This window comes from Pan troglodytes, chromosome 11, assembly GCF_028858775.2.
Source record: "Pan troglodytes isolate AG18354 chromosome 11, NHGRI_mPanTro3-v2.0_pri, whole genome shotgun sequence".
NCBI classification, from domain to species: Eukaryota; Metazoa; Chordata; class Mammalia; order Primates; family Hominidae; genus Pan; species Pan troglodytes.
The window spans coordinates 38,382,522-38,409,489 of NC_072409.2; the positions used below are offsets into that span (position 1 = coordinate 38,382,522).

The following is a 26,968-nucleotide window of genomic DNA, read 5'->3' on the forward strand; positions in this document are numbered from 1 at the left end:
AGCCTTTCTATCTCTGACATCTACTGATCTCTAAACAGTAATTTGATGTTTGCACCTACATTGTAGTGTGACTAATAGCAATAATATTGATAATGTAGTCCTTGAGAATAAATTTCTCCAACAAACAGAATGCTTTATATCTAAGGACTCATCATCCCTACATAGAAGATAGGATGTATTATTCCATTTTATAGATGAAGAAACTGAGGCATACAAGAGTGTTGTTTATTGAGAAATTAAGCTCACAGAAAATCTTAAAAAATCCTGATTGCAAAATTGTAAGGGCAGGGAGTGGATAGTGAAAAGGAATAAATATAATTATTCATTTAAATTTCAACAGTCTTGAAGGCCATGCCCTTCATATTAAATCTATTTGATATTCACATTTACTGATTCATTCATTCATTCATGTATTCCTTAAATAAATTACTGTCTTTATTAAGTGGCAGAAGCTATGCTAGGACTGTAACTATGAAATCAAATAAGACATGGTCACTGCCTTCAAATAGCTTTACTGGGCGTGAGACCTAGATAAACAAAATCTCCAATAAACTGTGGTGATGAGTTATGGTAGAGCTATATATGTACTGAGGGGGAATACAGAGCTGAAGGGGACTGGGGCGTGGATTGTTTGTTGTGTTTGTGTGTGCATCTGCAAAATAAGAAAACCTAATAGTGTTACCTGGTATAAGTGTTCCTGAAAAGTTTCAGAGGTATTCTTTCTCCTTTTTGTAAATCAGTAACATGGAAACAGCGTATCTTGAAAACTGAAAATAAACATTCAATTTTCATAAATGAACTGAGAATTGTTTATGAATTTAAAAAAAGGACAATGCGGCCGCAACCAGAAGGTTCTTTAATTTTTGTGTTTACCGTGATATAATTTGTCAAAGTGGGTAGTCTTAAGCTTCTTGAAGCCAAATAAATAACCTCCTGGAAGATTAAACATGCATAACTATTAACATATAGTAATATTTCTAAAGCTTTTTTATCCTTATTAACAAATGTATCAGTAGAAGTCAGAGAAATAGTAGCCTCCCTGGAGCAAAACATTTCTAACAATTAGATATCTTTTGTGAGAAGCCCAGAAAAGGTATGACCAATTGCTTTCTTGGATTAAACTGATGGTTCTAAATGAAAAACAAATTAGGTGCAGATGTTCAGTATATTGAGATTAATTTTATTCTCATGGGTACCATTTCTTCAGTTTCTTGGACTAACAGTAATTTGTTTCCAGAGAAGTGAACATGTGCCAAAATAACTAAGCCAAGCAGCACAGTTCAATAAGTTTTTCCACAAACGTATATATTTTTAAAGTAGATAAATGTTTCCAATAAACAAAAGGTCTCGTATTTGTATTAGTAATGACTTTCTATAAAAGTAAAATAAAATTCATTCAACCAAGACATGTCAGAACCTACTAGATTCAGAGAGATTCAAAAACAAACAAAAAGAGCTACTTGCCTGGAGCTCCAGCCTAGTAGAAAAGAGACAAGTAAGCAATAATTACAATATAAGGTAATGGGGCTCTAATAGAGATGTGAACAAAATGCTTTGGGAATATGAGCTTTTCCCACTAATGAACCCAAGAAAAGATAACATAATACAGTTCACTATCACACACACACAAAAACTAGAAACATAATAAATAATGTATGAGAATGTTTGGTCTTCTCATGTCAATAATAACAATGACTATTATGGCTATAGATATTTTATAAAACACTTATGTATTACAAGGTAGATCAATCAGCTTTAATTATCATTTAATATCTTCATCCATGATCTTTGTAAGCAACTTAAGAGCAGGAATCATGTTGTTCACCTTTGTGTTCCACGGCCTAACATGATGCCTGTTACATAATAGTTTTAACACATGTTGAATGAATGAAGGTATACACATATACATGAGTGTTCATGATTACATAAATAGCACACTTCTGCATTCATGGATACCAGAATTAAGTGGGACAGACAATACTTGGAAAGGATATTTGATATCCAATATATCAGAAGGTTCACTAAACAAAGGGAAATGAAGTTTAATAGGGATGGGTACTGAGAGCATCCATCTATAAGTTAACATACGTAATTCATTTTTTTCATATTCTCTCTAGTTGTATAATCATGATTACATAGTAGATATTCAACAAACGCTTGTTGAATGAACACTTCTACCTCCATAATGTATCTCTTAAACCCAATTCCTCTCTATTGGCCTGAACTATAATAGCAATCTATGTATCTCCACTCTTTCTCTTCCAAAGTAGCTTTAGTTGCCATATTAGTCCCCCTAAAATACACTGATCATGTAACTTTTATTTTCAAATTTCCCAAAGGCTCCCTAGTATTCAGGATCCCTCATTTAAAAAAACAGAAATGCATAGGGAGTTCATAGTACAAAAGCCTGGAACTGACACAGAGCAGATACTAAATGGCCAAAAATTAATGAACTAGGTTGTGTTGGGAAAATTAGTTATCCATATGCTTTAAAATGAGAATGGATCCCCATACAAAAATCAATGTGTTACATATTAAGAGATTTAAACATAAAAGAAAATATAGGATAATTTAATCTCTACTCAGCTGTCTAGTCTCCCAGCTGTTGTTTAATACTAGGTTTCTTAGAGCACCACCCTATACAAGCACAGTTTAGGAATCTGTTAAAAACTTGTGAGGAATTTGTATCCAGATTCTTGCATTCTTTCTCTGCAATTCCCTCCTCTCCAGGATTTTGACCTTCAAGTTCCAGCCACTATTATCTCCAAACTCTGCCTCAGTTTCTTCAGCCTGGTAAGGCTGCTGCTTCCTGTTAGGGTTGTATTCTTTTGCATTCCAATTTGGAAAATGTCATAAAGGAAAAGGCCAGGATGAATGTGGTACTCACTTTACGTGTTTCTCTTCTTTGAATGATTGTAGTCTCTTAGATCCTGCCTGTGCTGATTGTTCTCAATGCCTTCAAACAATGTATATAGTATTTTATTCAGTTTTTACAGATTTTTTTGACAGGCAAATTAGTTTAAAATAAGCCATTATGGCCAGAATTGATGCCTAGTTATGAAAGTGTCTTGTTGGTTTCTCATTTTTCTGATTCCTTGTTTTTTTTAAAAATTTTTTTATGTATTTACATTTTTTTTTGAGGCAGGGTCTCACTCCAGTCCCCCAGGCTGAAATACAGTGGTATGATCTCTCCTCACTGCAGACTTCCCGGGCTCAAGCGACCCTTCCACCTCAGCCTCCCAAGTAGCTGGGAGTACACGTGCTCACGACCATGCCCAACTAATTTGTGTGTGTGTATGTGTGTGTGTTTTTAGTAGAGACAAGGTTTCGTCATGTTGCCCAGGCTGGTCTCAAACTCCTGGCCTCAAGTGATCCACCCACCTTGGCCTCCCAAAGTCCTAAGATTACAGGTGTGAGCCACTGCACCCTGCCAGATTCCTTCTTTTAATTATAATATTAAATAAAATATATATTTTTTGAGACAGGGTCTCACTTTGTTGTTCAGGCTGGTCTCAAACTCCAGGGCTCAAGCAATCCTTCCGCCTCAGCCTCCCAAGGAGCTAGGACTACAGGTGTGGGCCACTACACCCAGCTAATTTTTTTTGTTTTAAATAAATAGAGTCTCTCTATGTTGCCCTGGCTGGTCTCAAACTCCTGGCCTCAAGAGAGCCTCTTGCCTGGCCTTTCTAAAGTGCTAAAATTACAGGTGTGAGCCACTGTGCTTGGCTGATTTCTTCTTTCATATCTTTAAGCATTCCATCAGTGGTTATTTTATATTGTTTCTCTAATGATGCCAATCCCTGATGTTTTTCATAGACTAAATCTGTTTGTTGTTTCTGCTGACTCTCATTCATAGTAGATTGTTCCCTTATGAGTTTGGTGATCTTTCATTGTCAGTTCACGTTTGGTTTATTTAATATGGGAAAATCTTGGAAGTTTAAGGTGAAGATGTTTTCTCTAAAGAGAATTTGTGCTTGTGTCTCTTTGGGGGCAAGGAGTATTACAGCCCTGGGACATATTATCTCCAACTATTATTTGAAAATTATTTGTAGATCATTTACTATCTTATTCCTGACTGGTGTATACTATCTTTCATTTCTGAATGCTGGTGCTTTGTATAAAGCACAAACGAACTAACACAGTACCCAGATTTAATTGGACACAGGAGAATACTAAAGAATTATTACTATCCTTTTCTGGGAATTCGGATCCATTACTGCTTTTGGCAAGCATGTAAAAACAAACAGCAACACGGAGTAAGGAAGGAAATGCATAATTATCAGATACTTGAAAGAACATGAAATCTGTTATGAAACCAACTATGTAAATACCAGCATATAAATCATAGTTCTATCTATTCTTCGATACTATGAAAAACTTATAATTAAAAAATCAAAGTAGAAACAAAAAACAAAAGAAAACAATGCATGGTATCTGATGAAAAGATTACAGCTAACATGTCTGGTTGTACATTCCCCTTCTTTCAACCATCTTTGTCATATAATACTTCTACAGGATGTTATACTGTTGGATCATCAACTGGAATCCTCACTTGCTCCACATAATCTACTTGATGTTAAGCTAGGTTCCTTCACTCTACATTTTTGAAGCTGAGTTTTACACCTAAATCAATCATAATGAAAAATCTAAAGGGTATCAAAGTCTTAATTTTGCGGCTTTTCCCAATCTGAACTATTTGCTTTTTTGTGATAACAAGTTAAATGGAGTTACCTTTCTCGAGTGAATAATTTCATTAGCTGACAAGCCTAAGTGAAAGGTTATAAATACCCGAGAAGTAGTTAAAACTGAGATTGAAAATGAGGGAGATTTTTTAAAAAATTACTATAATAAAAACCAAATTCAAGAGAAGTAACTTTGAAAATAACCTGACAGACCTAACTGAGAAGCGCATATAACTAGCATATTCAGTAGTATAACTTAATGTCAGCCTTTTTTTATGCATTCAACTAATGAAAGGTATTTTTCTAACCCCTTAATTAATTAGCTATATCTGGTTCACATTTTTAAATAGAAAATAACTCTAATAGTTCCCGCTGGATCTAACTCATTTTAATTGCTTTTTATTCAAAAAATACAGAAATCTAAAATAACAAAAAGAAAAATACCAGGCACTGGAAATCTATTTTATGGACCAAAATTTTATAGAAGAAAAATAGTTTTTAGGTGAATAAGTCTTTAACTAAATGTAGAAGCTTCCTATTTTATCTGTTTGATGGGTTTAATCTTAAAAATCTGAGCTCTTAATAATACATTTAAAAATGTGAAATCATTAATATTGGCAACATAGTTTTAGATTTTAAAAAGTTGAAAATACATTCAGAAAATAAATTTATTTTATGCTTCTTAATGCCACATATTTCAAGCGACATTTCAACCTTTTAAATTAAATTTAATTAATTCATTAATTTAGAGACAGGGTCTTGCCCTGTCACTCAGGATGGAGTACAGTGATGTGAACTCAGTTCACTACAGCCTCAACCTCCCAGGCTCAAGTGATCCTCCCGCCTGAGCCCCACAAGTAGCTGGGACTGCAAGTGTGCGCCACCATGCCCAGCTAATTTTTTAATTTTTTGTAGAGATGGGGTCTCACTATGTTGCCCAGGCTGGGATTTCAACTTTTTATAGTAAAAGTAATACTCATTAAGGAAAAAATTTTAAACAGTGAAAAGTAAAAAAATTCCATATATATTCCCCAAATTTAAACCCAACCACTATTAATATCTTTGAGTATTTCTTTTTGGTCTTTATTTTTTCCCTATACATAGATTGGTAACATTGTTTCATCACATTGTATATATAAATTTGATCACTTTTTTCCCAATAAACTTTAAATCACAGAATAAATTCTACTGTTTGAGGAACCTGAAATGCAGCCGCTGATAGTTATCTGTGCTTTTACTCTCTGCAGCTTAAAGACAGCTTTTAGAGAAAATATATAAAACCTATGAGTCATGCATTTGAGACTTCTTTATTATCTGTCCATTGCATAGTTCCACTAATCAACTAGCAGACATCACACAAAACATTTACTCTTCAAGGAAATTTTACTTCTCACCTTCTGGGCTGCAAGATGGAGGGCTGTTCTCTGGCTATGGTCAGTTTTATTCACATCTGCTCCTGCCTTCAGAAGAGCATCTGCACAATCCAATCTGTCAGCCAACACGCAATACATAAGTGGTGTTCTCCCAAATTGATCTTCTTTGTCTTTAAGAGCAGAGTTTCCTATAAGGATAAGAAACAGATAGTGATATTTGATAATTGTTATTACTAATATAAGTAGGAACTATATTCGCTGTTTATTATCAAACATTGTGCTAAATGCATTAAGTATATCATCTTATTTTTACTTGTCCTAAGAAGTAGATATTACCATTGTCATATTATAGGAAACTGAGGCTCAAAGAAGTTAAGTAACCAGTCTATGTTCACACTGAAAGTAGGTGGGGCTAGAATTTAAACTGATGACTCAATCATATTATGCTGAACTAACATTTTGAGATACAGAGCTACTTATGTTCCTCCCTCACTCACTCTTGTCTTTTGAAACAAATATTTAATTAATGCCAATTGTACACTAGGCATTGTGGTATGTTTTATGAGTGATACAAAAATGAATTACAGGCTGGGTGCGGTGGCTCATGCCTGTAATCCCAGCACTCTGGGAGGCCAAGGTGAGCAGATCACCTGAGGTCAGAAGTTCAAGACTGGCCTGACCAACATGGTGAAACCCAGTCTCTGCTAAAAATACAAAAATTAGCCAGGCGTGGTGGCGGGCGCCTGTAATCCCAGCTACTTGGGAGGTTGAGGCAGGAGAATTGCTTAAACCCAGGAGGCGGAGGTTGTAGTGAACCAAGATTGTGCCATTGCACTCCAGCCTGGACAACGAGAGTAAAACTCCATCTCAAAAAAAAAAAAAAAAAAAAAAAAATCACAGTTGATTTCCCTTTCTAGACAAGATGACAAGATAGAGCAAGTACATAGCATCCTCATCCTCCTGCTAATTACAACTAAAATCCCCAGGGCAAAAGGCAAAATAAATGACAGGCAGAGAAGGGAAGGCATCTTGGACTAGGAACTTTGGAACTTGAGAGACAACCTGGTGGTAAGTTCCCTGAAGCGTTTTCTGTTTGCTTGTTTGCTTTTGCCTCCCATTATGGGCTACAGTAGCCTATAATCCAGAAACACCAAGGTGCACAGATGCCAAAGTTCTCAAGAGAAGTCTACTCTCTCTAGTAAAAAGACTGGGAGGCAGGTAACTCTGCCGAGTGAACCATTTGACTATGCTCTACTCAAAACACATACAATAAAAGAAACTAATCTTTTCCCCACTGGACACTATAGAGACCGTTGGGAGGAGCCCTGTCAAACTATCAATGCCCCGAATTAAGCAAAGGATAGCAATGAGGTGGTATTTTACCCCTTTCCAATTAGAGAGTAGGAGATAGGAATATGGAGAGGACAAAGTTGGAGGAAGTAATTCTTTAAATTGGTACAAAAAGTCAGGACACTTTTGAGCAGCCCGTGTGTGAAACTGGTCAGAATCAAGATAGCAAAAGCTCTGAGAATTGAACTATAGTTAGATCATTGCCTTGGTTCTAAATGGGCCTGAGCAGCCCAGAGGTGGGGCAAACCAGAAGAGCCCTGCAAGATCTCTGAAAACTAACTTGAAATTTGAACCACAAAATTGAAAGAGAATGTTCATTCTAAACCTTGACAGATTGTCCGTTTACTAAAGTAAGATATTTACATAGGATCCAGAGTCTCATAATACAGAAAATGTCAAAGATATAATCCAAAATTATGAAACAACTCAAAAGTTTGGAAAATATTAATTTAAACAAGAAAAGATAATCAACAGGCACTGACACTGTGATGACACAGATATATTAGAATTATATGACAAGAATTTTAAAACAACTCTCATAAAAATGCTCCAACAATCAACTATGAACACTCATGAAACAAATAGAACATCAGGAATGAAAAAAGAGAAGCAGAATGTAAATATGTGAGAAACATAATAGACTGTTTTTAACCTCTTTAGTTTTTTTTTTTTTTTTTAATGAGGGTCTCACTGTGTTGCCCAGGCTGGTCTTGAACTCCTGGGCTAAAGCAATCCTCCCTGCCTCAGCCTCCTGAGTAGCTGGGGCTACAGTGCATGCCTGGCTTATCCTCCTTAATTTTTAGAGTTATGTTTCGATGATTGAAAGCAAAGATAACCTTGCTGTATGATGTGGTTCTCAGTTTATGTAGAGGTGATTTTTAAGATAACTATATCAAAAAGAAGGGTAAAGGGACCTAATTAGTGATAAGGCTTCTATGTTGTACTCAAAGTGGAAAATACAGACTGTGATAAAATAAGTATACATATTCTAATACCTAGAACAATCATACACACACACACACACACACACACACACACACTCAGAAACAAATAAAAAACCTCCAATGAAAACAAACTATACAAAGAGATTTATTTAAAAACACAACATAGACCCAGCAGGGTGGCTCACGCCTATAATCCCAACATTTTGGGAGGCTGAGGTGGGCGGATCACTTGAGGCCTAGAGTTCAAGACCAGCCTGGCCAACATGGCAAAAACCCGTCTCTACTAAAAATACAAAAATTAGCCGGGTGTGGTGGTGGCACATGCCTGTAATACCAGCTACTTGGGAGGCTGAGGCATGAGAATCACTTAAACCCAGGAGGTGGAGGTTGCAGTGAGCTGAGATTGCACCACTGCACTCCAGCCTGGGTAACAGAACAAAAACCACAATATAAGATACCACTTCACATACACTAGGATGATTATAATAAAAAATATACATAATAACAAGTATTAATGAGAATATGGAGAAATCAAAATCCTCATATACTACTGGTGGGAATCTAAAATGGTAGAGTCACTTTGGAAAATATTCTGGAAGTTCCTCAAAACATTAAGTAACCATTTGACCCAGCAATTTCAATCCCAAGTATGTACCCAAGAGAAACGAAGACATATGTCCACACAAAAACTGGTACACAAATATCCATTGCAGTATTATTCATGAGAGCCAAAAGGTGGAAATAATGCAAGTATCCATAAGCTATTCATCAACTGACGAATGGTTAAACAAAATGTTGTATAGCTCTACAGTGGAATATTACTCAGCAAAAGGAATGAAGGTCTAGTATATGCTCAACATGGATGAACCTTGAAAACATTATGCTAAGCAAAAGAAGCCAGTCAAAAAATACCACATATTATATAATTATATTTATGCGAAATATCTGGCACTGGCATATCTATAGAGACAGAAAGTAGATGAGTAGTTGCCTAGGACTAGGGGTTGGGCACAAATTTGAAGAGTAACAGCCAAAGGGTGAAGGGTTTCTCTGTGGGATAATGAAAGTGTTCTAATATCATTTGTGGTGACGTTTGTCCAACACTGAATATACAAAATCACTCAATTGTATACTTTAAATTTTGAATTGTATGGTATGTGAATTATATCTTAATAAAGCATTACAAAAAGCTCTACCATATATAAATTAAAATGGAATACTAAAAATATTGAAGAAATGGAAAGGAGGACAGGAATGAAAAATAGAAGGAACATGCAGTGTTCTACACAATAAATTGGAAATCTTAAGTCTTAACATTCATAATTACATTAAATGTAAATGATGTAAATACATCAATAAAAAGGCTGAGATATAAAAGAAGACTCGATTAGGCCGGGCGCGGTGGCTCATGCCTGTAATCCCAGCACTTTTGGAGGCCAAGGCGGGCGAATCATGAGGTCAGGAGATCGAGACCATCCTGGCTAACATGGTGAAACCCCGTCTCTACTAAAAAACAGAAAAAATTAGCTGGGTGTGGTGGCAGGTGCCTGTAGTCCCAGCCACCTTGGAGGCTGAGGCAGGAGAATGGCGTGAACCCGGGAGACGGAGCTTGCAGTAAGCCGAAATCGTGCCACTGCACTCCAGCCTGGGCAACAGAGCGAGACTCTGTCTCAAAAAAAAAAAAAAAAAAAAAAAAAAGAAACTCACTTAAAATACAATAATGTAGGAGGTTAAAAGTAAAAGAATTAGCAAAACTATAATAAATACTAATGAAATGAAAGCTGGAGTTAAGTATATTAATATCTAATAAGGTAAACTTTAGAGAAAAGACAATTACCAGAAACAAATAGACATATTATATAACAATAAAAGGGTCAATTCACCAAGAATACATAAAATTCCTAAATGTATACATACTAAATCACAGAGCTTCAAGATACAGGCAGCAAAAACTGATAGAATAGAAAAAAACACTTGAAAACACAATTATAATTGGTAACTTCAACACTCTTCTCTCAATAATTGCTGGAACCACTAAAATGAAAATCAGCAAGGACACAGAAGAACTGAACACAAAAATAAAGCAACAGGATCCAACTGGTATTTATTTAACACTTCATCTAATGACAGCCAGAAATTCAATCTTTCAAAACACCCATGGGACCTTGACCAAAATATACAATATACTGGGTCATGAATGAATACTAACAGATTTAAAGAAGTGAAGTCATACAAAGTGTATTATCAGATGACAGTGTAATTAAACTAGAAATCAATAACAGAATAATAACAAGAAATAACAAAATATTTAAGATAATCCATGGGTTAAAGAGAAAATCTCAAGGGAAATTAAAAAGCATAATTAAATGAATAAAAACATATTGTTGTAAGGTTCTTGCACCACACATGAGGGAAGCTTAGAAGGAAATATATAGTAATGAATGCTTTTAATTAGAATAGAAGAATAGTTTCAAATCAATTATCTATGCTTCTACCTTAGAACACTAAAACAGAAGAGCAAATTTAACCCAAAACAAGCAGAAGGAAGTACATAAGAAAAATAAGAACAGAGAGCAATTACATTAAAATCAGAAAAAAATAGAGAAAATCAATGAAGCTAAAAGTTGTTTCTTGGAAAATTAAATTAATAAATCTCTAATCAGATTGATCATTAAAAACAGAGCAGACACAAATCCCCAGTATCAAGAATGACATCACTACAAAGCCTGCAGATATTAAAAGGCAAATAAGAGAATGTCATATGCTATAAACTCACAATTTAAGTGAAATGGATAAATTCCTTGGAAGATATACTCCTTCAAAGTCCACTTAAGATATAGATACTCTCAACAGTACTTGTGGTAGGATAATTCTAAGATGGCATCGAAGACTTCCAGCCCCTGGTATACATGCCCCGTATGATCCCCTCCTCTTGAGTGTGGGCAGGACTATGATGTCACTCCCATGATTAGATTTTGTTATGTGGCAAATATGAAGGGATTTTGCAAATGTAATTAAGTCTCTTAATCATTTAACTTCAAGTTAATCAAGAGAGATTAGTTTGGGTTGCTTTCACCTAATCAGGTGAGTCTTTCAAAAGAGTGTCTAGAGGTCCGAGGTAGAAATTGTAGAGATTTGAAGCAGCAGAGACACTTTCCTGCTGGCCTTGGAGAAGCAAACTGCAATGAATTTTAAAATTGTTCAAAAAAAACTGTAGTCAACTCGTTCATCACTATTTGTTGGAGTTTAGGTTTTCAGGCTCTTTCTGGGCTACATAGTTCTTTCCAGGGTACCTTGTAGCAATTTGAGAGTTCAGCAACACATTCTGCTGGGACTAAAGATCCAGAAGGAGCTTAGAGCTATGACTAGACCATTGATTGACTCATCACATATGTGCACCTTGACCCCAAAGTCTTCACAAATGCTCACCAAAGAAAGATTCCCAGGATGATTCAGAGGCCTCTCATAACTTCTGCTCCAAAACGTTAATAAAGAACCTTGATAACTTGATTCTCCACCCAGGTACCAAATTCCCTTCCCCTCCACCAGAAGGTTCACCCCAACAACAAGATAGAAAAGCAAAGACCTTCCAGGACATCAGAGATGGTTTGCCTTACAGGAGGAGAGGAAAAAGGACATCGTTATTTGTGGAAAGAAGGATGGTAAAACTGAGATACCTGTTACTCAACAGATTTTTCTCAGCTTAAACGAAAGCTAACAAATATTGGGCCTAAGAGGGTTCAGAATGAATCAAGAATTGAACCATTCAAATGTGGCTGCAGTTTCTACATGTATCATAGATGGGATCCTTCTGAGAATGCTAGAATAGGAAATTATGACAATGAGGTGATTTAGTCATAAACTTTATTCTTGTACTTTTCTTTCTTGCTGGCAAATTTATGCAGCAGTCTATGCTAGGATAGACTGTATACCAATAATAACCTAACATGAGTGATGTCTTTTTCTTCTTGTATCTTTTCCTTCTTACCTTGATAGCAGTAATTAATAAGGAATCTGTGTAAGTTTGAATGTATTTGAATAACTCGAATATACTTCAGCTCTACTTTTTAATTTGAACCCAAAGCAGCACCAATAAGTCTGAATTATTCTCATGTGCTGGTATTACAGGCATAAGCCACCACACAGGGCTCCCATATGTTTTAGAACCTAAGTCAGTGAGATGAATCCCAACATCTGGAATTTGAAGCACGGTAACTTGTGGGGAAAGAATGAAAAGAAAACATTGAGAAGTTTGATTAGAGCATAACTAATTAGATTTTCTGGTTTTTAAAAATTTGAATTATATTAAAAGGAAATTCCAACATGCTATTTTTCCAATTTTCAGTAACAAATAAATGTGCATATAGAGAAACAATAAGGTTGACATATTAAGTACCTTTAAAAAAGTGAATTCTGGACCAGGTGCAGCGGCTCACGCCTGTAATCCCAACACTTTGGGAGGCCGAGGTGGGCAGATCACCAGATCAGGAGATTGAGACATCCTGGCTAACATGGTGAAACCCCATCGCTGCTAAAAAATACAAAAAAATCAGCCAGGTGTGGTGGCGGGCGCCTGTAGTCCCAGCTACTCGGGAGCCTGAGGCAGGAGAATGGCATGAACCCGGGAGGCAGAGCTTGCAGTGAAGCTGAGATTGCACCACTGCACTCGAGCCTGGGTGACAGAGTGAGACTCTGTCTCAAAAAAAAGAATTCTGCCAATGTGCAGTGGGGAGAGAATCCTAAATCTCAGATGAGACCTTAGCCCTGGCTGACGCCTTGACTGCAGTCTTGTGACACCACGAGCAAAAGCCTCAGCTTGAGCAGTGTCTAGATTCCTGACATACAGAAACTGTGAAGTAATAAATGTTTGTTGTTTGTAAGCTAAGTTTGTGTTAATTTGTTACACAGCAATAAAAACCTAATATAGTACTTTATTAAAAAATTAAATTCATAATTAATCCCCACTATAAGGTACTACTAAGAATAATTTGTTAAAAACTTCCCAGAGCAATCTTTGTAGAAATGAATGTGCAGTTTTAAAATTGTTATGGAAAGGCAAAAGAAGTAGAAGAATAAAAAGTTTTTGAAAAAAAGAACAAAGTTGAAGAACTCACATTGTATGATATCAAGGCATATTGTAAACCCACAGTAATGAAGAGAATGTGGTAGTGGCAAAGAAATAGACTTATAGACCAATAGAACAGATTTGAGAGTATGTAAATAGACACACACAGACATGATTAACTGACTCTGACAAAGATGCAAAGGCAAACCAATAGATAATCTTTTAAATAAATGGTGCTGGAAAGACCAGGCATGGTGGCTCATGCCTGTAATCCGAGCACTTTGGGAAGCCAAGGTGGGTGGATCACCTGAGGTCAGGAGTTCGAGACCAGCCTGGTCAACATGGTGAAACCCCATCTCTACTAAAAGTACAGAAATTAGCCAGGTGTGGTGGTGGGCACCTGTAATTCTAGCTACTCAGGAGACTGAGGCAGGAGAATCGCTTGAACCTGGGAGGCAGAGGTTGCAGTGAGCCGAGATCATGCCACCGCACTCCAGCCTGGGCAACAGGAGTGAATAATAATAATAATAATAATAATAATAATAATAAATGGTGCTGGAAAAATTTGGCATTCATATACAAAAACAAAAACATATACAAAAACAAAAATAAACCCAAAGCTTTCAACCTATATTTTGTATGTTAGTCAGTTCAAGCTGCTATAACAAAGTACCATAGACTGGGAGGCTTATAAAAAACAAAAATTGGGGCTGGGTGTGGTGGCTCATGCCTGTAATCCCAGCACTTTGAGAGGCTGAGGCGGGCGGATCACTTAAGGCCAGGAGTTCGAGACCAGTCTGGCCAACATGGTGAAACCCCGTTTCTACTAAAAATACAAAAATTAGCAAGGTGTGGTGGCGGGCGTCTGTAATCCCAGCTACTCAGGAGGTTGAGGCAAGAGAATCGCTTGAACCCGGGAGGTGGAGGTTGCAGTGAGCTGAGATATTGCCACTGCACTCCAGCCTGGGCAACAAAGTGAGACTCTGTCTCAACAACAACAACAACAACAAAAATTGGCTAGGAATGGTGACTCCTGCCTGTAATCCCAGCACTTTGGGAGGTTGAGGCAGGAGGATCACGTGAGGCCAGGGGTTCAAGACCAGCATGGCCAACATAGCAAGACCCCATATCTAAAAAAAAAAAAAGAAAAAAAAAAGAAAAAATCTGTCTTGGTGGTATGCACCTGTGCCTAGCAGTTCTGGAGGCTAGAAGTCTGAGATCAGGATGCCAGCATGATCAGGTTCTGGTGAGGCCTCTCTTCTGAGTTGCAGACTGCTGACTTCTGATATCCTCACATGAAAAAGAGGGCTTGAGAGCTTTCTGGGGTTCCTTTTATAAGGGTGTTAATTCCATTCACGAGGGCTAAACCCTCATGACTTAAATTATCTCCCAAAGACCCCGCCTCCTAATATCATCACATTGAGGGTTAGGGTTTCAAACATATGAATTTTGGAGGAATACAAATATTCAGTCCATAATAGCACCATATATAAAAATTACCTCAAAACGTATCATAAACTTAAATCTAAAACCTATAACTGCTTCTTCTCCGAGAAAACACCAAATGGCTGATAACGCCGGTGCAGCGGGAGGTGGGCGGGGGGGGGCGGGGGGCGAGGGGCCGGAGGCCCTGGTGGCCCTGGGATGGGGAACCGCGGTGGCTTCCGCGGAGGTTTCCGCAGTGGCATCCGGGGCCGGGGTCGCGGCCGTGGACGGGGCCCGGGCTGAGGCCGTGGAGCTCGAGAAGGCAAGGCCGAGGATAAGGAGTGCATGCCCGTCACCAAGCTGGGCCGCTTGGTCAAGGACATGAAGATCAAGTCCCTGGAGGAAATCTATCTCTTCTCCCTGCCCATTAATGAATCTGAGATCATTGACTTTTTCCTGGGGGCCTCTCTCAAGGACGAGATTTTGAAGGTTACGCCGGTGCAGAAGCAGACCCGTGCTGGCCAGAGCACCAGGTTCAAAGCGTTTGTTGCTATCGGGGACTACAACGGCCACGTCGGTCTGGGTGTTAAGTGCTCCAAGGAAGTGGCCACCACCATCCGTAAGGCCATCATCCTGGCCAAGCTCTCCATTGTCCCCGTGCACAGAGGCTACTGGGGGAACAAGATCGGCAAACCCCACACCGTCCCTTGCAAGGTGACAGGCCGCTGCGGCTCTGTGCTGTTGCGCCTCATCCCTGCACCCAGGGGCACTGGCATCGTCTCGGCGCCTGTGCCCAAGAAGCTGCTCATGATGGCTGGTATTGATGACTGCTACACCTCAGCCCGGGGCTGCAATGCCACCCTGGGCAACTTCGCCAAGGCCACCTTTGATGCCATCTCTAAGACCTACAGCTACCTGACCCCCGACCTCTGGAAGGAGATTGTATTTACCAAGTCTCCCTGTCAGGAATTCACTGACCAACTCGTCAAGACCCACACCAGAGTCTCCGTGCAGCGGACCCAGGCTCCAGCTGTGGCTACAACATAGGGTTTTATACAAGAAAAATAAAGTGAATAAAGCCTGTTAAAAAATAAATAAATAAATAAAACCTATAACTATATAAAACTTTTAGAAGCAATTGAAGGTGAAAATCTTCCTGATTTTGTGTTAGGCAGAGATTTCTTAGATATGATACAGAAGAATAATCCATAAAAATTAATAAATTAGATTTCATCCAAATAAAGAAATTGTGTTTGAAAACACAATTAAGAAAAATTTTTAAAAAGCCACAAATTAGGAGGAAATATTTGCAAAACACATATTTGATAAGGCCTTTTATTCCAGAATAAATAAAAACTTTTACAATAGAATAATAAGATGGATAATGAAACTTAGGCTGGGTGCAGTGCTCACACCTGTAATTCCAGCACCTTGGGAGGCAGAGGCGGGTAGATTGCTTGAGTCTAGGAGTTTGAGACCAGCCTAGGCAACATGGCAAAACCCCATCTCTACTAAAAATATAAAAATTAGCCAGGTGCAGTGGCTGGACTCATGTCTGTAATCCCAGCTACTTAGGAGGCTGAGGCATGAGAATCACTTAAACCCGGGAGGTGGAGGTTGCAGGGAGCCAAGATTGCACCACTGCACTCCAGCTTAGGTGACAGAGTATGACCCTGTCTCAAAAAAAAAAAAAAAAAAAAAGAAAGAAAAGAAATTAAAAGCCAACAGACACATGAAAAAATGCTCATCACCACTGGCCATCAGAGAAATGCAAATCAAAACCACAATGAGATATCATCTCACACCAGTTAGAATGGCGATCATTAAAAAGTCAGGAAACAACAGGTGCTGGAGAGGATGTGGAGAAATAGGAACACTTTTACACTGTTGGTAGGACTGTAAACTAGTTCAACCATTGTGGAAGACAGTGAGGCGATTCCTCAGGGATCTAGAACTAGAAATACCATTTGACCCAGCCATCCCATTACTGGGTATATACCCAAAGGAGTATAAATCATGCTGCTATAAAGACACATGCACATGTATGTTTACTGTGGCACTACTCACAATAGCAAAGACTTGGAACCAACCCAAATGTCCAATAATGACAGACTGGATTAAGAAAATGTGGCACATATACACCATGGAATACTATGCAGCCATAAAAAATGATGAGTTCATGTCCTTTGTAGGGACATGGATGAAGCTGGAAACCATCATTCTCAGCAAAGACAAAAAACCAAATACTGCATGTTCTCACTCATAGGTGGGAACTGAACAATGAGAACACTTGGACACAGGAAGGGGAACATCACACACTGGGGCCTGTTGTGGGGTGGGGGGACGGGGGAGGGATAGCATTAGGAGATATACCTAATGTAAATGACGAGTTAATGGGTGCAGCAAACCAACACGGCACATGTATACATATGTAACAAACCTGCACATTGTGCACATGTACCCTAGAACTTAAAGTATAATAAAAAATATATATATATAATAAAAATAAAATAAAAAAAGAGAAATTAAACGGTGGCCAAAAGGTTTTAATAGACATTTCACTAAATAAGCATATGAAAAGACTCTCAACATCATTAACACACAGGGAAATGTAAACTTAACCTATAATGCGATACCACTGCACATCTATTAGAATGGCTAAAATGAAAACAATCAAAAGCAAACTTCACAATACCAAATGCTGTTAAGGATGTAGAACCTAGTCGTAGAACTATTAACAGAATTCTCAGCCATTGTTGGTAGAAATGCAAAATGGTATAGCTACTATTAAAACTGTAGCCTAATAATTATGGCCTAATAATTTCTCACTTAAGTGTTTACTCAGGAGAAATAAAAGCATGAAAGTTTAAGTTAATATAAAAACTTGTATGTGAATATTTACGGCAGCATTATTCATAATTGCTAAACACTGGAAACATCCCAATTGTCCTTAAACTGGAAAATGAGAAAATAATCTGCAGTACATCCATAAAATGGAATATAGCTCACTAATAAAAAGGAATGAACTACTGATCCACTCAACAACATGGAAAATTCTCAAATGCCTTATGTCAAGTGAAAGAAATCCACTTCACCAGGCACAGTGGCTCACGCCCATAATCCCAGCACTTTGGGAGGCTGATGGGGGGAAGATCCCTTGAAGCCTGGAGTTTGAGACCAGCCTGGGCAACATGGCGAAACCCCATCTCTACAAAACACACACACACACTTAGCTGGGCATGGTGGAACATGCCTGTAGTCCCAGCTACTCAGGAGGCTGAGGTGGGAGGATCACTTGAGCCTCGGAGGTTGAGGCTGCAGTGAGTCATGATTGTACCACTGCACTTCAGCCTGGGAGACAAAGTGAGACTCTGTCTCAAAAAAAAAAAAAAAAGAAAGAAATCTGCCTCAAAGGGTATATATATCATGTGACACATTGGCATAGGATTGTGGAAAAGTTAAAACTATAGAGACAGAAAACAGACCAGTGGTTACCAGGGACTGGAATATGTGGAATGTGGGGAGAAACTGGCTATAAAAGGACACAGTTCTAACATTTTGGGGCATGATAGAATTGTTCTATATCTTGATGGTCATGGTGATGACATGATTATATATTTGTCAAAATTAAATAACTGTATACGAACAAGGGTGAAATTTACTGTATTATATACCTCAATAAATTTTAGTTAAAAACAATAACTACAAAAGAGGCCATGGCTACAGCTATGTACTGTAAGTGAAAAAAATGTTGCCACTTTTGTTACAGATAATCATCAAGTATTCATCTCTTACTAGCTGAGGGTAATTACATCTGGGTTGAACAAGAGGGAAGCCAGTTACTTCTAAGGTATCTTGGCCTGAACTGTGCTAATGGAGGAAGTGAGTAGACAAAATGAAAGTGTTTTCTTTGGAAAATAGAATGCTAGAAATGTCAATGGGTACAGTTAGATATAAGGAATAAGTTTTGGTGTTCTATTGCACAGTAGGGTGACCATAGTTAACAATACTGTATTGCATATTTCAAAATAGCTAGAATTTTGAATGCTCTCACCACAGAGAAATGATAAATGTTTGAGTTAATGCATATGCTAAATATCATCATTTGATCATTACACAATGTATACATGTATTATAACATCACACTCCACCCCCATAAACACATACAATTAGTATGTATCAATTAAAACTAAAACAAACAAACAAACAAACAAACAAAAAAGACACCAGATAAATGCCTGGGTTGTTTTGGGCATGAAACTAAGCTACTGTTTTAGTTTGCAGTACTTCAACATATATTTTAATCTTGGATACGCTGGAACCCAGAAAGACTTCCTAGCTTTTCAGCAATTTACTTCACTGGTAAAAAGCAAGAAAGGTCATTGCTCTGGAAATTTGAAAGAGCCTTACAGATGTATTCAGGTTGTGTGTAACTCCTAGAGGAGGCAGATATTCTTTTTCAGAACTTTTTTGAAGATGGAGGCAAATTTTGCATTGGATTCAACACATATACTAACAGAAGCCCTTATGCACAAGACTCTGTGTAGTACAACAGTATATTCTTTGTACTAGAGCCTTCAATATCTAATCTAGAAGATTCCAAAGATTCTATCACTGTATTTATAGATAAAGATTTATTTAAACTGAAACTCATTAACAGAACTAAAATGTAGTACAAGAGCATGTTCCTTTTATCAGTTTGAGTCCTTCTGGAGTCAGTGATACTTATAGAGAATATGCCATAATGAGACTAGTCTCTAGTTGTCTTTCATGATTAAAGGGCAGTCTCTACTGGCATCTTGTTAGGTTAAGCAAAGATAGTAGTAGCTAGTATTAGCAAGATAACAGTAATTCATTTACACTTTCTGCCTAGAGAGACATTCCTCCTTAGAAGCTTTAGTAAAGGAGAGGATTAGGAACTATGGTCACAAGAGTAAGTGCTGAGAAACAGAGGCCATCTCACATTCTGGGATAATCCTAACTCGAGCTTATCCAACCTGTGGCCTGTGGGCCACATGTAGCCCAGGAAGGCTTTTAATGCTGCCCAACACAAATTTATAATTTTTCTTAAAACATTATGAGATTTTTTTTTTGCGATTTTTTTTTTTTTTTAGCTCATCAGCTATTGTTAGTGTTAGTGTATTTTATGTGTAGCCCAAGACAATTCTTCTTCCAATACCCAGGAAAGCCAAAAGCTTGAACACCCCTGTCCTAATTGATTAGGCTCCTCAGGGTCAAAGCAGAGTCAGCATCATGGGGTTAATAGGCAACTCACCTTCAAGGACACAGAACTTTAGGTCAATCCTGTCCTCTTCCTAAGTCTTATATAAGATACAGGGAAACTTCAAGCCTTCTCTTTGTTCCCTGACATACATTGTTTCTTTGTAACCGATATATATATTTCCCAGAAGAGAAGATGTTATTGGATTATGTCACCACAATCCAATATTTTGTGCCTATAAGGCAAAATTTGTCTATTTGAGGAAATTGAAAGTATATATCCCCTGGCTGGGCGTGGTGGCTCATGCCTGTAATCCCAGCACTTTGGGAGGCTGAGGCGGGTGGATCACCTGAGGTCAGGAGTTCGAGACCAGTCTGGCCAACATGGCAAAACCCTGTCTCTACTAAAAATACAAAAATTAGCTGAGCATGGTGGCATGTACCTGTAGTCCCAGGTACTCGGGAGGCTGAAGCAGGAGAATCACTTGAACCCGGAAGGCAGAGATTGCACCACTGCACTCCAGCCTGGGTGACAGAGTGAGACTCTGTCTCAAAAAAAGAAAGAAAGAAAGAAAGTATATATCCCCTAAATGATTAGAAAAAGCAGCATTCAACCTCACTTAGGTCCTGTCTTGAGTAGCTCTAGGAGGACAGTGGCTTCATGGCTAGTTTCTGAATAATGAGGGTACCATTAGGTTCTGGGCTTCCTGGCCAGTAACTGAGCGAGGTCTGTGCCTTTATCTATCCACCCTACTCTCTTCCTTAGTTTCCTCACTTATAACATTCAGCTAATACTTGTCCAATCTACACCGTAACTTGTTTGATGATCCAATAAAACAATGTATTGTTTGGAAATATTTGGTAATTGTAACATGTTGTACAAACGTAGAGCTTATGATGTAAACTAATATTCACTGGATGGCAGTGCATTTAAATTTGCATTCCTGTCAGGAACAGTTAATATAGAAAGCAGCTGGCTACTGTGCTGTGTTGTGCTAATTATTCTGGCAACTGTGGAGATGGCCTCTAATCCATGACCAATTGGTGCTTGCTCAACTGTGGCTGGCATTCTGCCTGTGCTCTGTCTCAACACAGTCCAGAAAGCTGAGCTGGAAGCATGACTGGAAAGCCACTGCTCTACCGCATTCAGTTATTTTAAGGCTTGTGGAAGCATAAGAGTACGTATGGTTAATGGGCTGGTATGTGCAGAAACCAGAGCGCCAACTCTAGCAGTTAGAGGAAATGACTCTCACTTGCAGTTATAGTTGTGCTAGTCCGCACAATAGCTACAGCAACACAATGCCCAATACAAGTAACAAGAGTAGTCTCTATTTGTATCTTATTTGCTTGTTCTAAAATGTTATATTTGCATGGCATCCAAGATGTATTTATTTCATCTGATTTCACCCACTTCTTACTTTACATATTTTATACTGTTACAATCTTGGGAAGGCATTTTGCTGTCATTAAAAAATCTCTGCTTATTGTTATAGAGTGACAACATGGGAACAATGGAAAGAACATAGGATTCATCATCAGATAATTTGGTTTGAGGCTCAACTTTGCCAGTTATTAACTGTGCAACTAAATTTCTCAACTTCTGAGTCTCAGTGTCCTAACATGCAAAATGAGAATAATAGTAACATGAGACATACTGTATTTTGAGAGGACTTGAGATTTTATAAAATATTTCTATAACTTATCATTTGTGCAGGTATGTTAAAATATCATTTTCACTCACTGCTATTTCAAAATTATCATAGCTGTAAGACTTGCCCCTACACCTTGCTATTTAATACATTCATAAAAAATTATGGCAGAATATTGTTATGTCTCAACTTAAAAATATTTGATATTTCAATATAACTGGTTTCCTTTGTAATCCTCTATATTGCATTTCAGCTCTTAAAAATATACATATTTTTTTTTCTGAGGAGTCCAGAAGCTTACCAGATTGCCAGAAGGGCCCATAGCACAAAAATGTTAAGAAAAATCCCATCTAGATAATCATTCATTTCATCATGCAAGGTTCACACCTAATCGGTTCTTTCTTTCTTATCTTTCTCATTCCTATTTATTTATACATATGAAAGTGCACGTGTGTACAAAAATATCTACCCATACATTGAGGTCCCATACTTTAGCAGTTAAAAGAATGGACTCTGGAATCAGACTTCTTGGCTTTAATCTCAGTTCTGATACTTCTTAGACAAGTTACTTAACCTCTCTGCATCTCAATTTCCTTATTTAAAAATGAGGGTAATACTAATACCCCAAACTCTTCATATTATTTCACTGTTAAATTAAGTTAATGAGTTGCCAAACAATACAGTGGCTGGCACATAAAACATAACTTTATAAATGTTAGCTAATTTTATTACTATTGTTAGTATGGATGCATAAACATTTAAGTATATTTATAAACACATTTGCATGTAGGCAAGCATTTTAAAAACATTTAATGACTCTAGCTTTTAAGGTAGGGATTGAGGTAAGGGAAGAAGTAACCTGAAATAGTACCTCTACTCTGTCATTTATGAGGCTCACTTCCGTATCTAAATACTGTGTCAGAAGATGTTAAAAACAAGTAGAGGAGGCTGGGCGCAGTGGCTCAGGCTTGTAATCCCAGCACTTCGGGAGGCCGAGGTGGGCGGATCACTTGAGGTCGGGAGTTCGAGACCAGCCTGACCAACATGGAGAAATCCCGTCTCTACTAAAAATACAACAAATTAGCCGGGCATGGTGGCACATGCCTGTAATCCCAGTTACTTGGGAGGCTGAGGCAGGAGAATCACTTGAACCAGGGAGGCAGAGGTTGTGGTGAGCCGAGATCGCGCCATTGCACTCCAGCCTGGGCAACAAGAGTGAAACTCCATCTCAAAAATAAATAAATAAATAAACAAGTAGAGGAAATGATTTAGAGAGATTATGCTGCTCAGAACATGGACAGTGAAACAAAAGTTGTAGTAGAATCAGAATGGTGCTTCCTGGTCACGATACCACTGCAAACGACCTCAAATATTATTGGCAGTAATGACAACATTGATCATTACACACCATGCATATTTACAAATTATTTTGTTTAGTTTTCACAAAAAACCCACAATATTAATCTTTGTTGCATTTAGTGCTCTTTCATATTGAGACATCTGAAGCTATGAAAAACTTGATTATTTTAGTCTAAGCTGATATAACAATAACAGTAATAGGATATTAACTTATTGTCTACTATGTGTCAAGTACCACGCTAGATATTTTACTGTCATTATTTCATTTAACTCTCACACAAGTGAAATATTATAATCTATAGTTTACGGATGAGGAAACTGAGGCTTAAAAATTAAATGGCTTAGCCAAGATATTACTACTAATAAATAACAGTTAGAACTTAAAACTCAGGTTTATCTGACTCTAAAATCTATACTTTTTTCTACCAATACTACACTGTATAGTATTAAAATGAATCTACTAAATTCTGTTCTCAATTACATTTCTAGTATTCATTCAAATTATTTGAGTTTGGTGTTAAGAGAAAAAGCTAAATATCTATAAATGAGAACCATAGCATATTAAGATTTTACTATGTATGTTTATATTTTAAGGCTCAGAAGTAAGCCCTAATACATCTGAATCTAGAAGCAGTAAGTTATGGTAAAACATTAATCCACTGTATTAGGTTAAACACTAAGAATTGCTACCGAAATGATGTTTCATTCAGAGAAGGCCTCTCCAGTCCTCCTCCAGGACAATGGGCAGCACAGAAAGTGTTCGATTTAATTCGTTGTGTATGTAGAAAGAGACACTCATCTGTTTCCATGGAGTCAAACACATCACTGACATACTTCTCCATGGAAACAAAGAGGGGAAAACAGAAAATGCTAAAGTGAATGAATTCACTGAGCAGTTGGTGAACAAGGATTCAAGAAAAAAAATTCATCTGTAGTACTATGTCACTAGTTTAGAAAAGAGAAATAGCATATATTTAGAGATCATCAAATACGTGATACATAAAAAGATGTTTAAAATACATTGAAATTACCATCTGGCATTCATATGCATAGAAAAAAAATTACATTGAAATTTAAGATGAAACAGTTATTATTTTTGTACAAATATACAAATGCTGGAAAATACTCTAGAGCAAAGATACACAGAAAACATAATGGCACAATTCTTAAAAGATGAGGAGTGGCACCCTCAGTCAGTAATTAATAAGAAGTTCCTCAGACAAGATGATAGAAAACAGAAAAACAATTTATAAATAAGTTTATTAGCTACATACTGGCTTCACATCATGATTGCTTTTTGGTTTTTAAGGATTTTCTCTTTGGGGATTTTCAAGGTTTCAAGTTTTAATAACAACACATTAATTAATCTGTATGACTGAGCCATAAAAATATAAGTGTTTTTAATTTACAACATACTGCACTTTTTTCTTTGAAGGTTATATTTTTAATTAAAGCATTAATGAATTCATTTTACTTGGTACTTTTTCTTGATACGTCCTGACTTAAAATTTTTTTTTCTCATGGAATTTAGTCCCAATCTGCTCCTCAATTCAATTTAATTCAACTCAATTCATTTTTAGTCCTGGCCCTCAAGATGATTATAGACTACTTGGGAGAAAAGATACTTAAAGAATGATTAAAATATTTATTCATTCCTTCAACAAATATATTTCTTTTGTGCCTACTATGTGCCAAGTACTGTGCTGGATTTTGTGGATTTAGTGATGAATTAAACAGACCCAGACTACTTTCATGAAGGCCACTAGCTTATGGAGGAGAGAGATGTTAAAATATTCATACACATAAATATACAGTGATAATCTGAAACAAGTTCTATGAAGAAAAACTACAGAGGGCCAAGAGGGAATACAATGAACAGATTTCATTGAGACTGGATGGTTAGCAGGCCTCTTTGAAGAAGTGACCTTAAAATTGAAATCTCAAGGATGACTAAGAGTTATTCAGACAGAGAATAGGGAGAACAGCGTTTCAGGCAAAAGCCCTGAGATGAAAAAGGGCTTGGCAGGTGTGAGACACTGAAAGAAGGCAAGTTTTACCACATGAGGTAAAACGTGAGGATGGACAGGTAAAGAGATACAAGTAACCTGTCAAATTTTATTCCAAGTATAATGGGAATAATGAAAGAATTTTGAGCAGGAAAATGACAAAAATGTAATATACATACATTTTTTAGTTCAAGTGAACATGGAACATTTAGCAAAAAGTCAAAAATGGCAAAATTAACTAAAGTGTTTAAGGATGTATATGTAGGTGGTAAAACCACAATGTAATGATTATTATAAAAGTCAAGATAGCCTATTCCTCTAGTGGGGAGAGAAGGATGCATTAGGGGCTTCTGGGGTTACTGACAATGTGCTGTTCCTTAACCTAGGTGGTTTAAGTGGATGTTTGCTTTATGTTTATTTGTTAAATTGTACATATAAGTTGTATGCACTTCTCTATATGTATGCTTCAAAATAAGAAAGTATATTTTGTTTTAATAAAAGAGTGAATTAAGGTAAATAAGTGTGGACAATGGGTACAGCTGGCCCAAGAATCTTGGTTTTGGTGACAGACAGCAATATTTGCCCCCCATTCATTCTTTCATTCTTCTTTTCAGAAATTGAGCACCGTGAGTTTTAGCTGGGCATGATACCATCCAGGGCAAGACTTTTTTTTTCACCTTCTTTTGTTCTAGGTATGGCTTTGTGGTCTAAGTCTAGTCTACCTCCTTACTGACAAATTGCTTTCCCTGTGCTCTCTCTTCCTCCTTCCTGCTGACTGGGCTATGACTATAATGAACGTATCTGCCTTTGACCCAGAAATAGAAGCATCATGTTGAGAATGGAAGAACCAAGGCCTGGCAGCATACCTAAATGGTTTTGTGAAATGGAGATATCTATCTAACCTAGACTGCCCACATAACTGTGTACTATTACACAGCTGGGTTCAACTGCTTAGTAGTTGCCAGGAAGATAGGTTTGGTCCATCTAGAGTTGGGATTGCAATATTATGAGAATGAAATATACTTCCATCTTATTCAAGTCATGGTTGTAGCAGTTTAGCCTGTGCGCTAATGCAGTCGTGAGGGAAAGTTGAAAATGGCAATACCTAAAGGGAGATGAAGAAACAGAGATGGGATTTTTAAATAATGGAAACAATGAAGCATGTTTAAGTGTTGATGGAAAGAATTTAGCATAGAAGAAAGGTTGAAGATATAGTAATCAGAGGGGGAAAAAAAGAAGCAATATCCCTGAGAAGACAGGAGGGGATGGAACACAGAGCATGTGTGGAAGAACTGGCCTTTAACAGAAAGATGGATCTTTGCTCTGTTTTAGCAGGAAGATGAAGAGAGAAGATGGGTACAGATCGAGGTAGATTTGTAGATACCATACTGAAAGATGAGGGAGTTCCTACTTAATGTCTTCATTTCCTCTAGTAAGCCTACTGCATTAAAGAGAATGAAAGGAGGGGGAACTGGCAGTCACAGGATTCAGTAGAGTGAGAGGTATGAAACATTCATTACAGAAAAAATGTGGTATGATGAGTAGTAAGTACTGAGTGCCTATTTGAAGTGGGTAATCATGAATTTGGGGTGCTATCAATCTTTCAGCTGGATTCAACTGCTTAGCAAGATAGGTTTGGTACATCCAGAGTTGAGAATGCAACAGTCAAGTGCAACAGAAGGCAAAAAAAAAAAAAAAAAAAAAAAAAAAAAGGGAATTTTTCCAAGAGAAGGATTTTAATAACAGACATAGAATCAAGGCTGAGTAGTGAGGAAGGAAAAGACAGAAGGAAAACTGATGGTCAAAACTAGAGAAGCTAGTGGATTGGAGGTCTCAGTGAGCATGGAAAATTATTGTTTGTCATCAGTAAGTGCGGTGAAAGTAAGAGTTTTAGT

The 26,968-nt window shown here is 37.5% G+C and overlaps 1 protein-coding gene and 1 pseudogene across 22 annotated transcripts in view; one reads left to right on the forward strand and one right to left on the reverse strand.

The window, feature by feature from the left end:
- The window catches only part of INVS (inversin), a 201,488-nt gene that overhangs the window by 168,329 nt on the left and 6,191 nt on the right, over positions 1-26,968 (reverse strand). For 20 of the 22 annotated variants that reach the window (XR_001720931.4, XM_016961338.4, XM_016961329.4 and 17 more), the window contains one exon: positions 6,077-6,243. Coding sequence is in view for 10 of the 22 variants with exons in the window: in XM_016961338.4 (XP_016816827.1) it covers positions 6,077-6,243 (167 nt within the window). In the remaining 12 variants the exon portion in view is untranslated. Of the gene's footprint in view, positions 1-682; positions 768-6,076; positions 6,244-26,968 lie in introns of all 22 variants that reach the window. The other 2 variants (XM_063788441.1, XM_063788435.1) reach the window with 1 other exon arrangement.
- Positions 14,979-15,897, forward strand: LOC464617 (small ribosomal subunit protein uS5-like; annotated as a pseudogene).